Source organism: Melopsittacus undulatus, chromosome 9 (genome assembly GCF_012275295.1).
Source record: "Melopsittacus undulatus isolate bMelUnd1 chromosome 9, bMelUnd1.mat.Z, whole genome shotgun sequence".
Classification (NCBI taxonomy): Eukaryota; Metazoa; Chordata; class Aves; order Psittaciformes; family Psittaculidae; genus Melopsittacus; species Melopsittacus undulatus.
In genome coordinates, this window is record NC_047535.1 from 36,799,631 (window position 1) to 36,812,924 (window position 13,294).

Sequence of the window (13,294 nt, forward strand, 5' to 3'; positions counted from 1 at the left end):
GGTTCAGATTTCTCAGCACACAAAAACTCCATGTGGTGTTCTGCACCTAAGTTACAAGGAGCCCATTTCACTTCAAAGACCCTATTCTCTGGGACACTTACTATTTAAAGGTAGGTAGAGACAAACAACAAAAAAAGCCTGTGCTAATCCAATAACTTCCTATTTTAATATTCTTTGGAAGAAAGCAACTCAGAAACAAGAAAAATACTCAGCATTCCACATATCCACATAGAAAAAGCTCAAACTGAAAGTTCTAAACAGCAATAAGGAGAACTTTCATCACATTGTTTTCCTATAGCAAAGACATCCTTACCAGCTGAATCTTCCCAAAGCCTCTCAATACAGACTATATGAGGTTGCAAGTTGGCTTCAGCAGGCTCCACGTACACATAATCTCCTACGTGATACATGCTGTTCTTGAAGCTGCAATCCTGGCTGTAGGTTCGATGCAAGCTTGACAGCCCAGCTGATCCAGAAGAATCTTCACTCTTTTCAGCTTCTTATTTCAAGAAGGCAAAAAAGAGATGTTAGTAATTAGTAATGCCACATTTCTGTGTTAGCCAAGATTACTGATACAAATGCCCCCACTCCTTCCCTAGTGCAGAAGTGCTACATGATACCTGGTATGTCCCTCTCTGACTTCCAGTATGAAGAAATGTTTAAGCATGTTTTGTGCTGCTACTTTCTGCTATTGCTGCTGCTGAAGGTTGGGTTTCCTGTCTTCAGTTGAATTTTATTGAGTCTTCCCAATTAGTTAAGAGAAACTCAATGACAGCCATGAGCTCTGAAGCCTTCAGAAAGGCACATTTGCTTCCTTTGGAGTTTCTGGCTCTCAAAGGAAGACAGAAAAAGGACGTCACAGCTGTTGTCTTGGAGCAACCAGACTTCACAGCTGCTGACATTAGTGCTATGTGGGAAGATGAACCATGTTAGAAAGACAATTTAAGGATGAAAAGCTGACAGCTCTGCTCCCATCTGTGGAAAGGAGCAATTATAGAGCTTTATTCATTCAGCTAGACATGCTCTACAACCATTATACTGACAGTAATAGCCAGGAAGAGTGAAACACAAAGGACCTTCACAGCAAGTTTCCTGCTCTGCAAAATAGTGCAAGTCCATTCCTCTTCACCCTCATGCTAACCAAGTAAGAAACACAAAAGGCTTACTTAAAAACCATTTCTTCAGCAGAGTTAAAAAGCGTGGTCACAGACATCATCAACACACCAAAATCCCCCAGTATTTGTCAAGAAAAGAAACGATTAAAAGATCAGCTGGCACAGTCATTGCTAAGTTTATGATCAGCAGAAAGCTGTACTAAAAAGCTATTGTTTTCTTTTATAATAGCCTTCACATAAGACTATTGGTTTACATACAGTTAATATCTACATATGACTCTTTCATTAAAGCCATCTGGCCTGGCTGATAATGATCAAAATGAAATTAATCTTCCATAACAATAACATAATTACATGATCCTTAGCGAACAATCATACTATTAAGGTTGCTACAGGAGGTGAAGCTGTAGCAACAGCACAGCATACATCGTACCCACAGGTACTTTTTTCAATGAATGCATTATAAAACTAACTAAAATAATGTAGCTACCTCTCTTCTCCTCCTCTCTTTTGAGCTTATCCTCCTCTATTTCTTTGGGCAGCTTTTCCTTCTTTTCCTTTTCCACATCATTATGAAGATGCTTGGTGGTATAGCTGAGAGCAGGTGACAGAAGAATCTCTCCATTCTTACAAAGTTCATCTCTAATTTTAATAAAGAACTGCTGAAGTTCCACTGCATCCTCATAAATCTCCGAATCAGTCCTGTACAAAAATACATACAATAAGGCAGAAACAGTTTATGCAGACTCAAACAAGATCCTAAACACAGAGCCATCAACTGCCACAATTAGTGATAAACTAAAGCATCGCACTACCAACAGATTTGTGTTTGCTTAGTAGAAGCAGCAGCAGATACCAGCAAGTCATGTTCCACTTGCTACTCTGCTGTCAGTACCTTACCTAGTCTAAGTAAAACACTGCAATAAGTTGCAAGTGCTCAGTTTTTGCACAATATTACCATAACTCATTCAACTGTGACTGCTCCAAAAGAGTAATCCACTAGTCAAGCAGTCAGTGAACAGCTCCTCCTTTTCATTTTTCAATTTGACCATTAGCACAAACGTGGTTATCATGAGGTGTGCCTTTGGAAGATCATCAAAATTACCTCAGGGTGGAAACCTAACTTCTTCCTTGTTTTTTAAATGAAAGCATACATTCCATTGAAGATCTGATAGAGCTTTTGAGATTCGTTTTCTGAACATCCATACCAAGGAAAGCAAAGACCTTAAATAAACTTCAGCCTTTGCCTAATATTAACATGCAAAACTCATGTGATAAGACAAAGGACCTGAAAAATATGGCTTCACTCACCTGTTCATTCTCCTTGCCCTCTCCAGTACCTCAAACATATTCTCCTGGAACAAGTCCAATCTCCTATAGCGATTATTTTCAACATTTTTTCGGATAATATCAAAAGTCAGAGGAGGTTTATTTGGGAAGTTGGGATCCACAGCAGGAATCTCAGCTAAGGAGTCGCTGTAGCATCTGCCCTCATCATCCTGGTGGCTCATAACAGATACAAAAAGGTTATGGATAAGTTCCTGAATTAGCAAAGTGACATTGGGCACATGAGAATCCTCATCTCCTTCTATTTCTCTCCGAGTTTCAAGCAGAACTTTATGCAGGACCAAGGCATCTTTATAAATTAAAGATTCTGGTTCATTATATGTGCAAGCGTTATTGAACATCATTACAAAGTCCTCTACCATGGAATCAATATCCTGGTATTTATTTGCCATCATATGGCTTCTGATCTTCTCCATGTCAACGGGCTTTTTAATGGTCACGTAGTAGTCCGGAAGTTCAGACCGAGATGGCAGCCTCAAGAAGATGGCACTCAGTCGCCGGCCTCGTTTATCCGTGTAATTCTTTACTGCTTCATACACCTCATTCAATTTCTGCTGCATTGGAGTCATGTATTTCGATTTCTTAGGAGAAATGCCACTTTTTCTACCTAAGCAGACAGAAAGAGAAAAAAAAATAAAAATCATTACAAAACCAGAGCTTGCACACTCCTTTGTCCATCTCCTTTCCACTGGAGAATTGCTTATTGAAGAACAACTTTGTGGTATGAGCGGAAGAGCCACAATATGGAGCCCATCCCAAGCTGCAGTTTCCTTTATTTTTTGTAATTGTATGAGTATTTTTTCAACATTGTTTTTGTCAAACACAGAATCATGTTACTGTGTTGAAGGTATTTTCACACTTAAGCACAGAAAGCACCTTTTGTCACTTAATGTTATTAATGACTCCTCTAAATTCAATTTGGTCTTACTAGCTCTACAGCAATTTCTCCCTACAGCCATTAAAATGCAGTCATCACAGGGTTTTTGCTGTCATTAAAATTAAGCATTCTAAATAGTATCAGATTCCTTTAGGATAGGTTTATGCCAATTTAGAGAGAAATATTACAGGTAAAATGTAAAATAAGACCTCCCACGGGGTTATCAATCAGATTAGCTTTTTGATAAATTCTGGATCTCTGTTATGGTACTGCATGGTCTCTGCCTGTCAATTCTCTAGTACCTGTACCTTACTTAAGAGCTGCACATTTCTATTTTCAAGAAGACTCTGTACAGTTATTTTCTTTAAGCCTTTCTGCACAATTTTATCTTTCTCAGTGTGCTCAATTCTGAACACATTTTAAGGGGGCATAAGATCTGAACAGTAGCAAGTCTAGTTTGTGAGAGTAACAGCTCTAGGAACAGACATTGTTGGGAATTTCTGTGGTTTTCATATTTTTCTTTAATTTTCTACATAAAACCCACATTTCTTTTATGGTTCTGTGCAAAGGCACAGACAGATTTTCTGTGCAAATCAAACATCTGGGAAAACTCTTCAGGGAAACGAAGAGTTTTACTCAGTCTGAGAAGCACCTTGTAAGCAATCCCAGCAGCACATATTAAGTGTGCTAATTAACTGTTACTGAGCATGTAATGCAACATCTGACATTTGGATGACACCACTTGACTAAATGCCAGCGATTCTTAAGTTTTCCTTCTTCGTTCCCAGTTACCTTTCTTAGGAAATGCTATAAGCAACAATTAAATTCTATCATATAAATACATTGTTGCTGTCATGATTTTGACAATACAATTCTGCTTTTCATGTCAGTGTAAATTTGCAGGTCGCATCTTCTATTCTAAAGGGAAGATCTGTTAATCTGTATTGTTGGGTATTCCGAAGTGTTGACATGAGACATAGCAATGTACAAGGCTGCCTTACTTAGCTTTAGTTTAGGGGATGCAACATCATCATCTTCAGCTAGGGGTCCCAGTTCTTTCCTTTTTTCTTTAAGGATCTTTTCCAGCATATGGGCATCATTGTATACCTATTAATCAGTAAAGTAATCAAAAACCAAACCAAAACAAAACAAGGTTTACTGTATTTAAACTGGTTTAGAACTAGCCCCCAAGAAGCATTTACATGTTAGTTTGAAAAAGCTGAAAGCAAAACCAAATACTTGATTGAAAAAGAAGGGTTTATTTCTCCAATGTTCACCTTTAAGAGACTTATGCAGGTAGGCAGAACTGATCAACACAATCTAAATCAGGGAGATATAAATCTTCAATAAATTACCCAATTGAGCTGCATTTCTATTACAAAGACTATAAAACAGCAAGGTGCAGTTGTCTTATCAACGGGTAAAAACTTAAACGGGTTTAGACTGGATATAAGGAAGAAATTCTTTACTGTGAGGGTGCTGAGGTACTGGAATGGGTTGCCCAGGGAGGCTGTGAATGCTCCATCCCTGGCAGTGTTCAAGGCCAGGTTGGATGAAGCCTTGGGTGATATGGTTTAGTGTGAGGTGTCCCTGCCCATGGCAGGGGGGTTGGAACTGGATTATCTTAAGGTCCTTTCCAACCCTAACTATTCTATGATTCTATGATTCTCATAAAACCATTCTGCTGAGCAATCTCCTGAACTACTGTGATTCCAACAAGGTAGAAAGGACTGGAACAGTACTCCTGGGTCTTCAAATCCTATCCTAGTGAATGCAACCTCATCATAAAGTCCTTTACAGTAGCTGATCAAGTTCTTTATTAGAAATAGTTGGAGGTTTCTTACCACCTCTCTGTTCCAAAACCTCATGATTGCTGGCTGAGAAACATTACAATATAGACACACCTTACAATCTATTTGTAAATGAAAAGCGTATTCTTTTCAGACTCCTTTGGCTAGGCTCAGCAAGTCAGGTTTTCTAGTCTAATCTCTCCCACACTCTCCACCTCCATGAAAACAAAGATGGTTTCTTTCCAGCTAAGACACCCCTTCTCAGTGATTCTGTGTTCCAAAACATATGCTGATGACTGTTCACTGTGTGATTAACTGAGGATGAATAATGATAATGTAATAAATGGTTTAAAAAAAATAATCCAGAATAGGAAATATTCAGCTGACACTCTTTTAGTGGACAGTTTAGCTAATGGGAATTAAATTTAAAACATTAGCAGAAAGAAGTCATATTTCTATTTTAATTCAATGAACAACAGCATAAATAATGTGAGTAACAGTCAAAGCTAAACCATCCTACCATAACTTATATGTCTGCAAAGAAGCAGAGGTGACTGGAGAATCAAAACAGTACCTGGGAGCCTTCCTCATTATAATGCCTTGCATTTCGGAACATGAGCTTCATGTCTTCAATCATGGCTTCTTCCCCTGCGTACTTATCATTGCGGATGTTGTGTTCTATCATTTTCAAGTCCATTGGCTCCAAGATAATTTTATAATAGTCTGGATAGTCCTTTTTGGATGGCTTAACCATAAACAGATCACAGAGCCGTCTGCCTGTGCCTGGTTCTCGAGCTTCCAGAACTGCATTGTATAAAATCTTCATTCGTTGCTTTCGGATATTCTTTTTACTGTTAGGTTAAGGAGAAGAACAAAAGGAAAAGCAAAAATGTCAGGGGTTCTTCTTCCCAATTCCAACATTAACATTAAAATGACATTACCACCTACCATGAAAAAACACCACAAGCACCTGAACACACACACACCCACACACATGAGGTTCTACATCAAGACAATGTACTAGAAACATCAGTCCATTTGCAAATAACGCCAGCATTGTAACCAGCAGTCCACTAAACAAAGAGGAAACCAACTTTAAAATACGATTTTTCTCTCATTCATGTTAAGTGCTCTACAGAATAAAAAATTAAATAGTTTTCAAATGTTCAAAGGTCAAAAGGAGGTCTCAGCACTTTGCTGCAGCAGAGACAAAAGATCAGTCAGGACTAGGCACCTGCATCCATGACCTCAAGATCTAGTGTGAACAGGGAAAACCTCAGCCAGCATCTTTATGACTACTTCTGCTGACTGCAAATTATCAAAGACTTGAGATATTTATGTCAGTTATTCTGTATCTTCTTTAGTACCAGTTATAAGAAAGTAAGAACATCAAGAATGTAGTATAAGGAAGGGTCTGAATTGCTTAAACATCTGCCAATCCCAGTCAAATGAAGTTACAAGACAATCAAGCTTGCCAAAACTGCAAACCCAAGTGACAATGGCCACGTACACAAATCTTACAGTCCTATCTGTAGCTATCATGGTTGTCTCAAGAAACTTGACAGCACACCCAAGACACAGCTTATCAGGAAACAGTTATGTATGACTCCCTATAGATACACTACATGATCTACACGCAAATCAGATAAGGGAGAGGAAAACTTATGTCAATAATGACTAGGTTCATCTCAGACACTGTGGCACTTCGAAATGCATTCTCTACAAAGCGCTTTTAAACCAGCTTCCAAATTTCAGTCTCTGTAAGACTTACTCAAGTAGCCATACCTTTAACTATACTATCTGTAAAGACAATTACATCATCACAAACTATCTTCATTTGCTGAATGTGCAAACCTTCACTTGTACAACTTGTTAGAAACCAAACAGCATCACAGATCTTCCATCACCTGGATCATTTCCTCCTACATTTAAAATTTGCCTAATCCAGCATAGCATCATGCCTCAAATACCTCTTGCTCCTTGGCAGCAATATAACTACTGAAAATTAATGTCACATTCTGTGAGAAAATTCAAAATCCATCTTCTATAGGTTAAAAAGTTCTGTTTCCTGTATTATCTTCAGTGCTGAAAATGTTTGTTCGTGGTTCACACTAGCAGATGAGCAATGCCAGAACAGAGACATGCTTCCAAATTCCACATTTTAGCACACATCCAAATGTTAACATTTAGTTCAATGAAAGTAGGTAAAGTAAAGCTGAAGCAGAAATAGTAAAAGGCCATTCATCTGATATATAAGAAGGTACTTCCAGACAACTTCCTTCTCTGTCATTATTATTTCCCAATGGGATGTATTTTGCCCAGGTTATTATTTTCTTTCTTCAACAGCATTTTGGAATTCCTCTCAGTGTTTCACTTCAGCTATCACAGCATTTACAGTCTGCTTTGACTTCCTATCTTGCAGCAAGTGAAACTGAGAGCAAGCACTGAACTGACAAGATCAAAAGCATATTTAGGTTCCTCTTTGGCACGAAGAAAATAAAATTATTCTGATTTCCCTCATCTATGAGCACTACTTTTTCTCTTTTACTGTTCTTACATGACAAGACCTGACAGACTTTTTCTTTTAAGCATTGCAGTATTCTCTTGCACAATGTGATCAAAAGCAATGTAGGGTTAAAAGGACATTGATGTCAGTTTGACTCGCTTGATGAGGTTAGTACATCTCTTTGAATCTGAAGATCACAAAACTAGCTATTTTTTGGCAATTTGTTCCTACCTGATCTTCATTTGGTACTGTAGTCTGTCTTACCATTCTTCCTAGCATCCCTAGACTGTACCACCTCCTAAATCCATGTTAACATTTTCTCTCTGTAGACTTTTTATGAACATACATCAGTGCACTTACTCGGCTGCTCTTAAGTGAATCATTGCTGATGGTCTATTTCATTCCCTTCTTCCCCCCACAACTGCTATTACTTTGATAAACCAAAGAGCTAAAAATACAGGAAGTGGAAGGTTCACCAAAGAAAGCTACACCAAAGATGTTGAAATTACACTGGCAGTTGCTACTATTGCAATATTATCAGCAGTTAGAACTTACTTCAAATGATACCATGAGGCAAGCTAGAGAAACTATCCATTGTACTGAAATGTGTCATTAGCATTAATTACACAACAGCTTTCACTTTTAAAGAACAGTTTCCATAAGCTACCATTATTGCTCACTAAAAAATACACTTTAAATCATTGTGAATTTTGTTTACGTTACAGTATCCAGAATAACCAACCTATTATCAGTTAACCTATCTGTCAAATACCCTCTTTGGCATAGCCACTTACAGGTGAGCAACAGAAGTGTGTAAATTCAGAAGGAAGAGCAGAGAAGTCCTCTAGCATTAATGACAAAAACTCTTCAAGCAGAGTTCATGCAAAATGAAAGTGTTTGTGCCACGAAACCTCACCAATAACAGTATTTGTAGACTAACACTATAAATTTCAAAACACTACTCAGCTACAGTGTTAACTCTGATTATATTCTGAAATTGCTACCCAAACTACATAGTCATATAATGGAAAAGTAGTAGAAAAGTAGCAAGAGTTGCTGACAACCTGTGAAGAGAGTCCACACACCAGGCTAAAGAAAAAGATAACACAAATAAACATCCTGATATCCACTGACAAAATGACTTCATTCAGTGCAACTACAGTGTCCATGCCACGTGCTGCACTGAAGTTGTGTTGACAACTGCCAACTAATGAATAGGGAAAATAAAGTCAGCAAAGAGTTTTGAATTAACTGGAAACAACACTTAATGAGGTTAACTTTCAGAATTACAAATCCTTACACAAATGCAAGAAAACATTATTTAACAGTCTCTTTAAGAAATAAAAGCTGTAGCAATGTCATGGTCTGCAGGAACTACAGAAGTCCATACCTTTTCCTTTTTGAGCTTCCAGTATCAGATGTAGCAGAAGAAATCATACTGTCCCCATCCTCAATGTCATCTCTCCTAGCAAGCTCCTTCTTCTTTGCCTGAATAAAGAACAAATCCCTGAAGCCAAACTCAGTGCTAGACATTTCCAGCACAGTATTAAACATCAGAACAGATCAGATACACAAAGAAAGATGCAATTACAGGTTTTGAGACTAAAAAAAATCATTCAAAGTATTTCCAGTGATTTACTTAATATAAAGTTGGGTGATATAAAACAGCAGTGCAATTCTTTTTAACTGTCAGGAAAAAAAAACAGAGGAAGCAATCTGGAAACTGCCATTTCAGACTGCAGCACTTAGCTGAGAAAAAAATCACTCTATGATGCTCTTCATTCCCATACTTCCCCCTGAGCAAGAAAATACTACTGCAAATGCAGGTCTAGTTTAAAGTTATTTGGGAAAAATATTAATTAGGGAAATAAATTCACATGTGAAGTTATATCCTTCTGATCTACTTCACATACCTGCATAACCTGCTGCATTTTCAGCACTCTTTTATAGATGGCAGAATTGGGAACATTGTAGCGCTTGGCGTTTTCAAACATCAAATTCAGATCAGCCTCCAACTGATCTAAAGTTTCATATTCATGGTTCTTCAGTTTGGTTCTGCAAAACAAAAACACCAATCACATATCTTACGAGTTACACACTGCAAAACAGTTCTTTAACATCTTTATTTTCACAATAAATCAATATTCAAAGAGCTCTAATTACATGACTGTGTTTTATTTTCCTGATGCTGCAGTAATATCTTCTGGTTGTAACTATATTAAGGAAACTTATCTCCTTTTAAAGAATGGTTTTAAGTATTCTGAAAGCTGTCCTCTTGAAAGCTGTGCAGACTGAAGTCCTGTTTTCATACTCACAGGAGATGTGATACATAAAAGGCAGAAGCACAACCTGCTGAGACCACTCCCGTACCCCTCAGCTGTGACCTGTAGGGCCTGGGTATGATGTCAATGTGAGGGGTTAGCTCTGCACAGCGACCAGTGCTGCCTTCCCTATGCATCAGTTCCACTCATCTTCAGTGAGAGCCAAAAGTGCCCAGCACCTCTCCTGTTAACCCACTCTGTCTTTTGCCCTCTCTTAAAACCACCCTATTGTTCACTGATGCTACCTGTAAGGTGCAATTCATGTGAAAACAGTTAGAAAAGGACTAATGACAAAAAATTACCATTTTTCATGTGCTAAACAGATGAATCAGTGTGTGAAGTTTGCCAACAACTTAATGTGTTTTCCTCTATTTCCTTGCACAAGTGGTGAAAGCTCTAGCCAACTTTTTTAAACCTTCCAATACCTCATTAAACACAACAGAAAACAGATGTCTACAACAACATAAAACCCAAACCCTATCACAACTGTAAAACACAATCATCCTCCTTCACACCTCCTTTCTCACCCGCCTGTCACAAAAACCAGTGACAAACCACCTTCAAACCTAGTCTGGCTTTTATAGCACCCAGCTAAAAGTTAACCTGCCTGATGGAGGATAAGCACTACCACAAAACAAATTTAATATAGTTTATTGTAATCCCAAGCCTTACCTGTCAATGTGACCTCACAGCTGAACCAGGGAGCAAAGAGTAACACTTGTGTTAGACAGGACCCTTCACTGGTCAGCCAAGGGTGAGGAGGTCATGGTTAAATTAAACATGACATGAAGCTGAAACAGCTAAAAAAACTACCGAGTGCACATGTGTCTATAAAGCTGTCCTGATGGAAACACATTGTACAGTAAACATCCAACTAACTGCATGCTGCCAGGATGGCTGTTGTGTGTGCCTCACTGAAACACAGCGGATTGCTGTTCATTTCTTTCAGATCTGAAGAACTAGCGTGTCCTCAATGACTATGAGAAAGCAGAACACAAATTTGGACAAATACCCTAACTCTAAGATGCGGGGAAAACAAGTTGTTGCTATTCTCACTTAAACCATTGTAGGTTCACGTATCTCTCTTAAGACTTTAAGATATCAGTAGCTTGCAAATCTTTGTATTTTAGATTATTTTTAATGTTTCCAACTGCAGCAATAGATAATAAAAAAGCTTTCATATTAACCTCACTTACTCTGCAATTCCAAAAAATAGGAAAGTTATTAATATAGTTTTCATTAGATTAATAAAAAATACAATAATAAAAAAAAACCAAACACACCCTCAAAAGCAAAAGAGTTTGGGTACCAAATAAATAGCCTCAATTTCTATCTTATAACACTCCAACAACAAGTATTTGCATATATGTTAAGGAATATGTGACTGGTATTAAAAGATCAAACCCAAATTAAAATCCCATTAAACTTGGGATTAGTTTGCTCTAAACCACTACCATATGATGTATAGGCTCAGAAATACTAAGGATGTAAACCCTTCTTGAGTCCACTTCATGCTCTTGCCACTACCTGGTAACAAACACTACAGGCCACCTTACATCTTCTCCAGCTAACCTGAACATGCTCTAGTACAGAAAGTAAAATCTATAGAGTAAAATCCATGTAACTAATTCTTGTAGTCTGACAAAAATATTGACAAGCAATTACAGGACTTTAACACACAAACACTTGTTGGTGTTACAAAAGCTAACGCGTCATTAAGAGAATGCTCAAGGAAACATGAAATAGGACACCTAACTAATAAGCTCTTATTTACCCAAACCACCAAAAGTGAGTTTCATTTTTCTTCAAAGCAAATTTATAACATTCTAATTTGTCAAGGCACATGGGGTAACAAACTGTATAAACAAGCAGTAATTTCCTTGGTTACTGATGTCATTAGTTATCACTGCAGAGGAATGCTGACCAACAGACTTTAGTCTCCCCTTGGATGTAGACAGCATCAGCATAATTTGTTTCCAAGTGACAACTCATACTGACAAATGTGTAGAATTAGGCTCTAACTAAGGATCTAATAAAGTGAAGAGTACCATAACTGCCTTAGATTTGACTATTAAATACTTCAGATGAATGTCTAAAATGTGTCAATGCTATTTATTGACAAAGACAACTGCTGAAGGAGAAGGAAGGGTTCATGCTTCAGAAATCCTAACAATCAAGCTGGAATAAAATCCTCTCAAGATCTCCTCAACAGTTCATGCTCTTGGAAGTAAGCAAGTCTGCATGTAGCATTCTTGCTTTTCAACTCCTGGCTCAAATTTTGCTTAAATATTACTATCACATAGTTTACAAACATTCCTGTGCCACTCTAGTAGTTTGCCTTCTTCAAAACTAAAACAAGTTTGGACAAACTGGACAGCAGGAGGAAGAAAAACTGTGCAGGTTTCTGGTCTTCCAACTAAGTCACTAAATTAGAATTACAGAATGACAAGTTCACATGTTGACTGCTGTTCCATGAGGTCTGCATTCAGCTTTCAGGAGGAGTAACCTGAAGGACTACATCTTAATTGAAGTACCACTTCTCCAATTGTCCTGCTTAAACCATGACATCAGTTCAAACTGTTTCTCCGTACTATCACTTGCTACTAATACTCTTTATGTAGAGCTTTTCTGTATCCATTTCAAAGTTGCCCTCAAAGAATCCTTGAAAATCTAGGATTACATTGACTAAAAAGCTCAACAGTAATGACCAGCCTCCTGAGATACTAAAGACAACAGACAACTATATCCTTATCCCCTGTAAATTCAGAATCTATGAAGTAACACTATCACCATGATACTACAGATCAGATTTGCTGATTAGTTAGCATATCCTGATCAATCAAACTCCGTATGTTTAGGTGCCAGTTTTCTTAAACTGAGGAAAGGGGGAATTAGCCATATCCTTTGGAGCAGAACAACTTCAAAGCAAGCTACAGGCAGAACAAGCAAGGCAATAGCGTTTCCTAGGGAACATATCCCACCTGCAACAGTTTTCTTTTTACAAAAAGAGAATTCTATATTGGTTCTGTACAATGTCATGAACTGCTGGCTCTTCATATGAGCAGATCTCCCAAGCCACTTGACACTAACAAATCTGGGATTTGCTTTGTTCCTGCTCCCAGAGACAGAGAGGCAGCTCATGCAGACCCCAGAAGACCACTGTCACGTGCTTCATCTAAAAATATAACACTAACTCCACACAGCCTTGGTATCCCACACTAGCTTCATCTGTGTGCATTTAGGCAGTGACCTATCCATATCGCAATGCACCAGTCTAACTCTGAAGCACCAAAAAGCAGAAATAACATATGAAACTGCCATTAGTGTTAAGTACACCA

General features: G+C 38.0%; 1 protein-coding gene across 7 annotated transcripts in view; it reads right to left on the reverse strand.

The window, feature by feature from the left end:
- The window catches only part of PBRM1 (polybromo 1), a 65,035-nt gene that overhangs the window by 24,515 nt on the left and 27,226 nt on the right, over positions 1 to 13,294 (reverse strand). For all 7 annotated transcript variants that reach the window (XM_034066409.1, XM_034066414.1, XM_034066412.1 and 4 more), the window contains 7 exons: positions 9,549 to 9,690; positions 9,026 to 9,123; positions 5,704 to 5,980; positions 4,341 to 4,446; positions 2,427 to 3,069; positions 1,606 to 1,817; positions 314 to 499 (listed from right to left, as the gene is read on the reverse strand). In XM_034066409.1, coding sequence (XP_033922300.1) covers positions 314 to 499; positions 1,606 to 1,817; positions 2,427 to 3,069; positions 4,341 to 4,446; positions 5,704 to 5,980; positions 9,026 to 9,123; positions 9,549 to 9,690 — 1,664 coding nt within the window. The remainder of the gene's footprint in view (positions 1 to 313; positions 500 to 1,605; positions 1,818 to 2,426; positions 3,070 to 4,340; positions 4,447 to 5,703; positions 5,981 to 9,025; positions 9,124 to 9,548; positions 9,691 to 13,294) is intronic.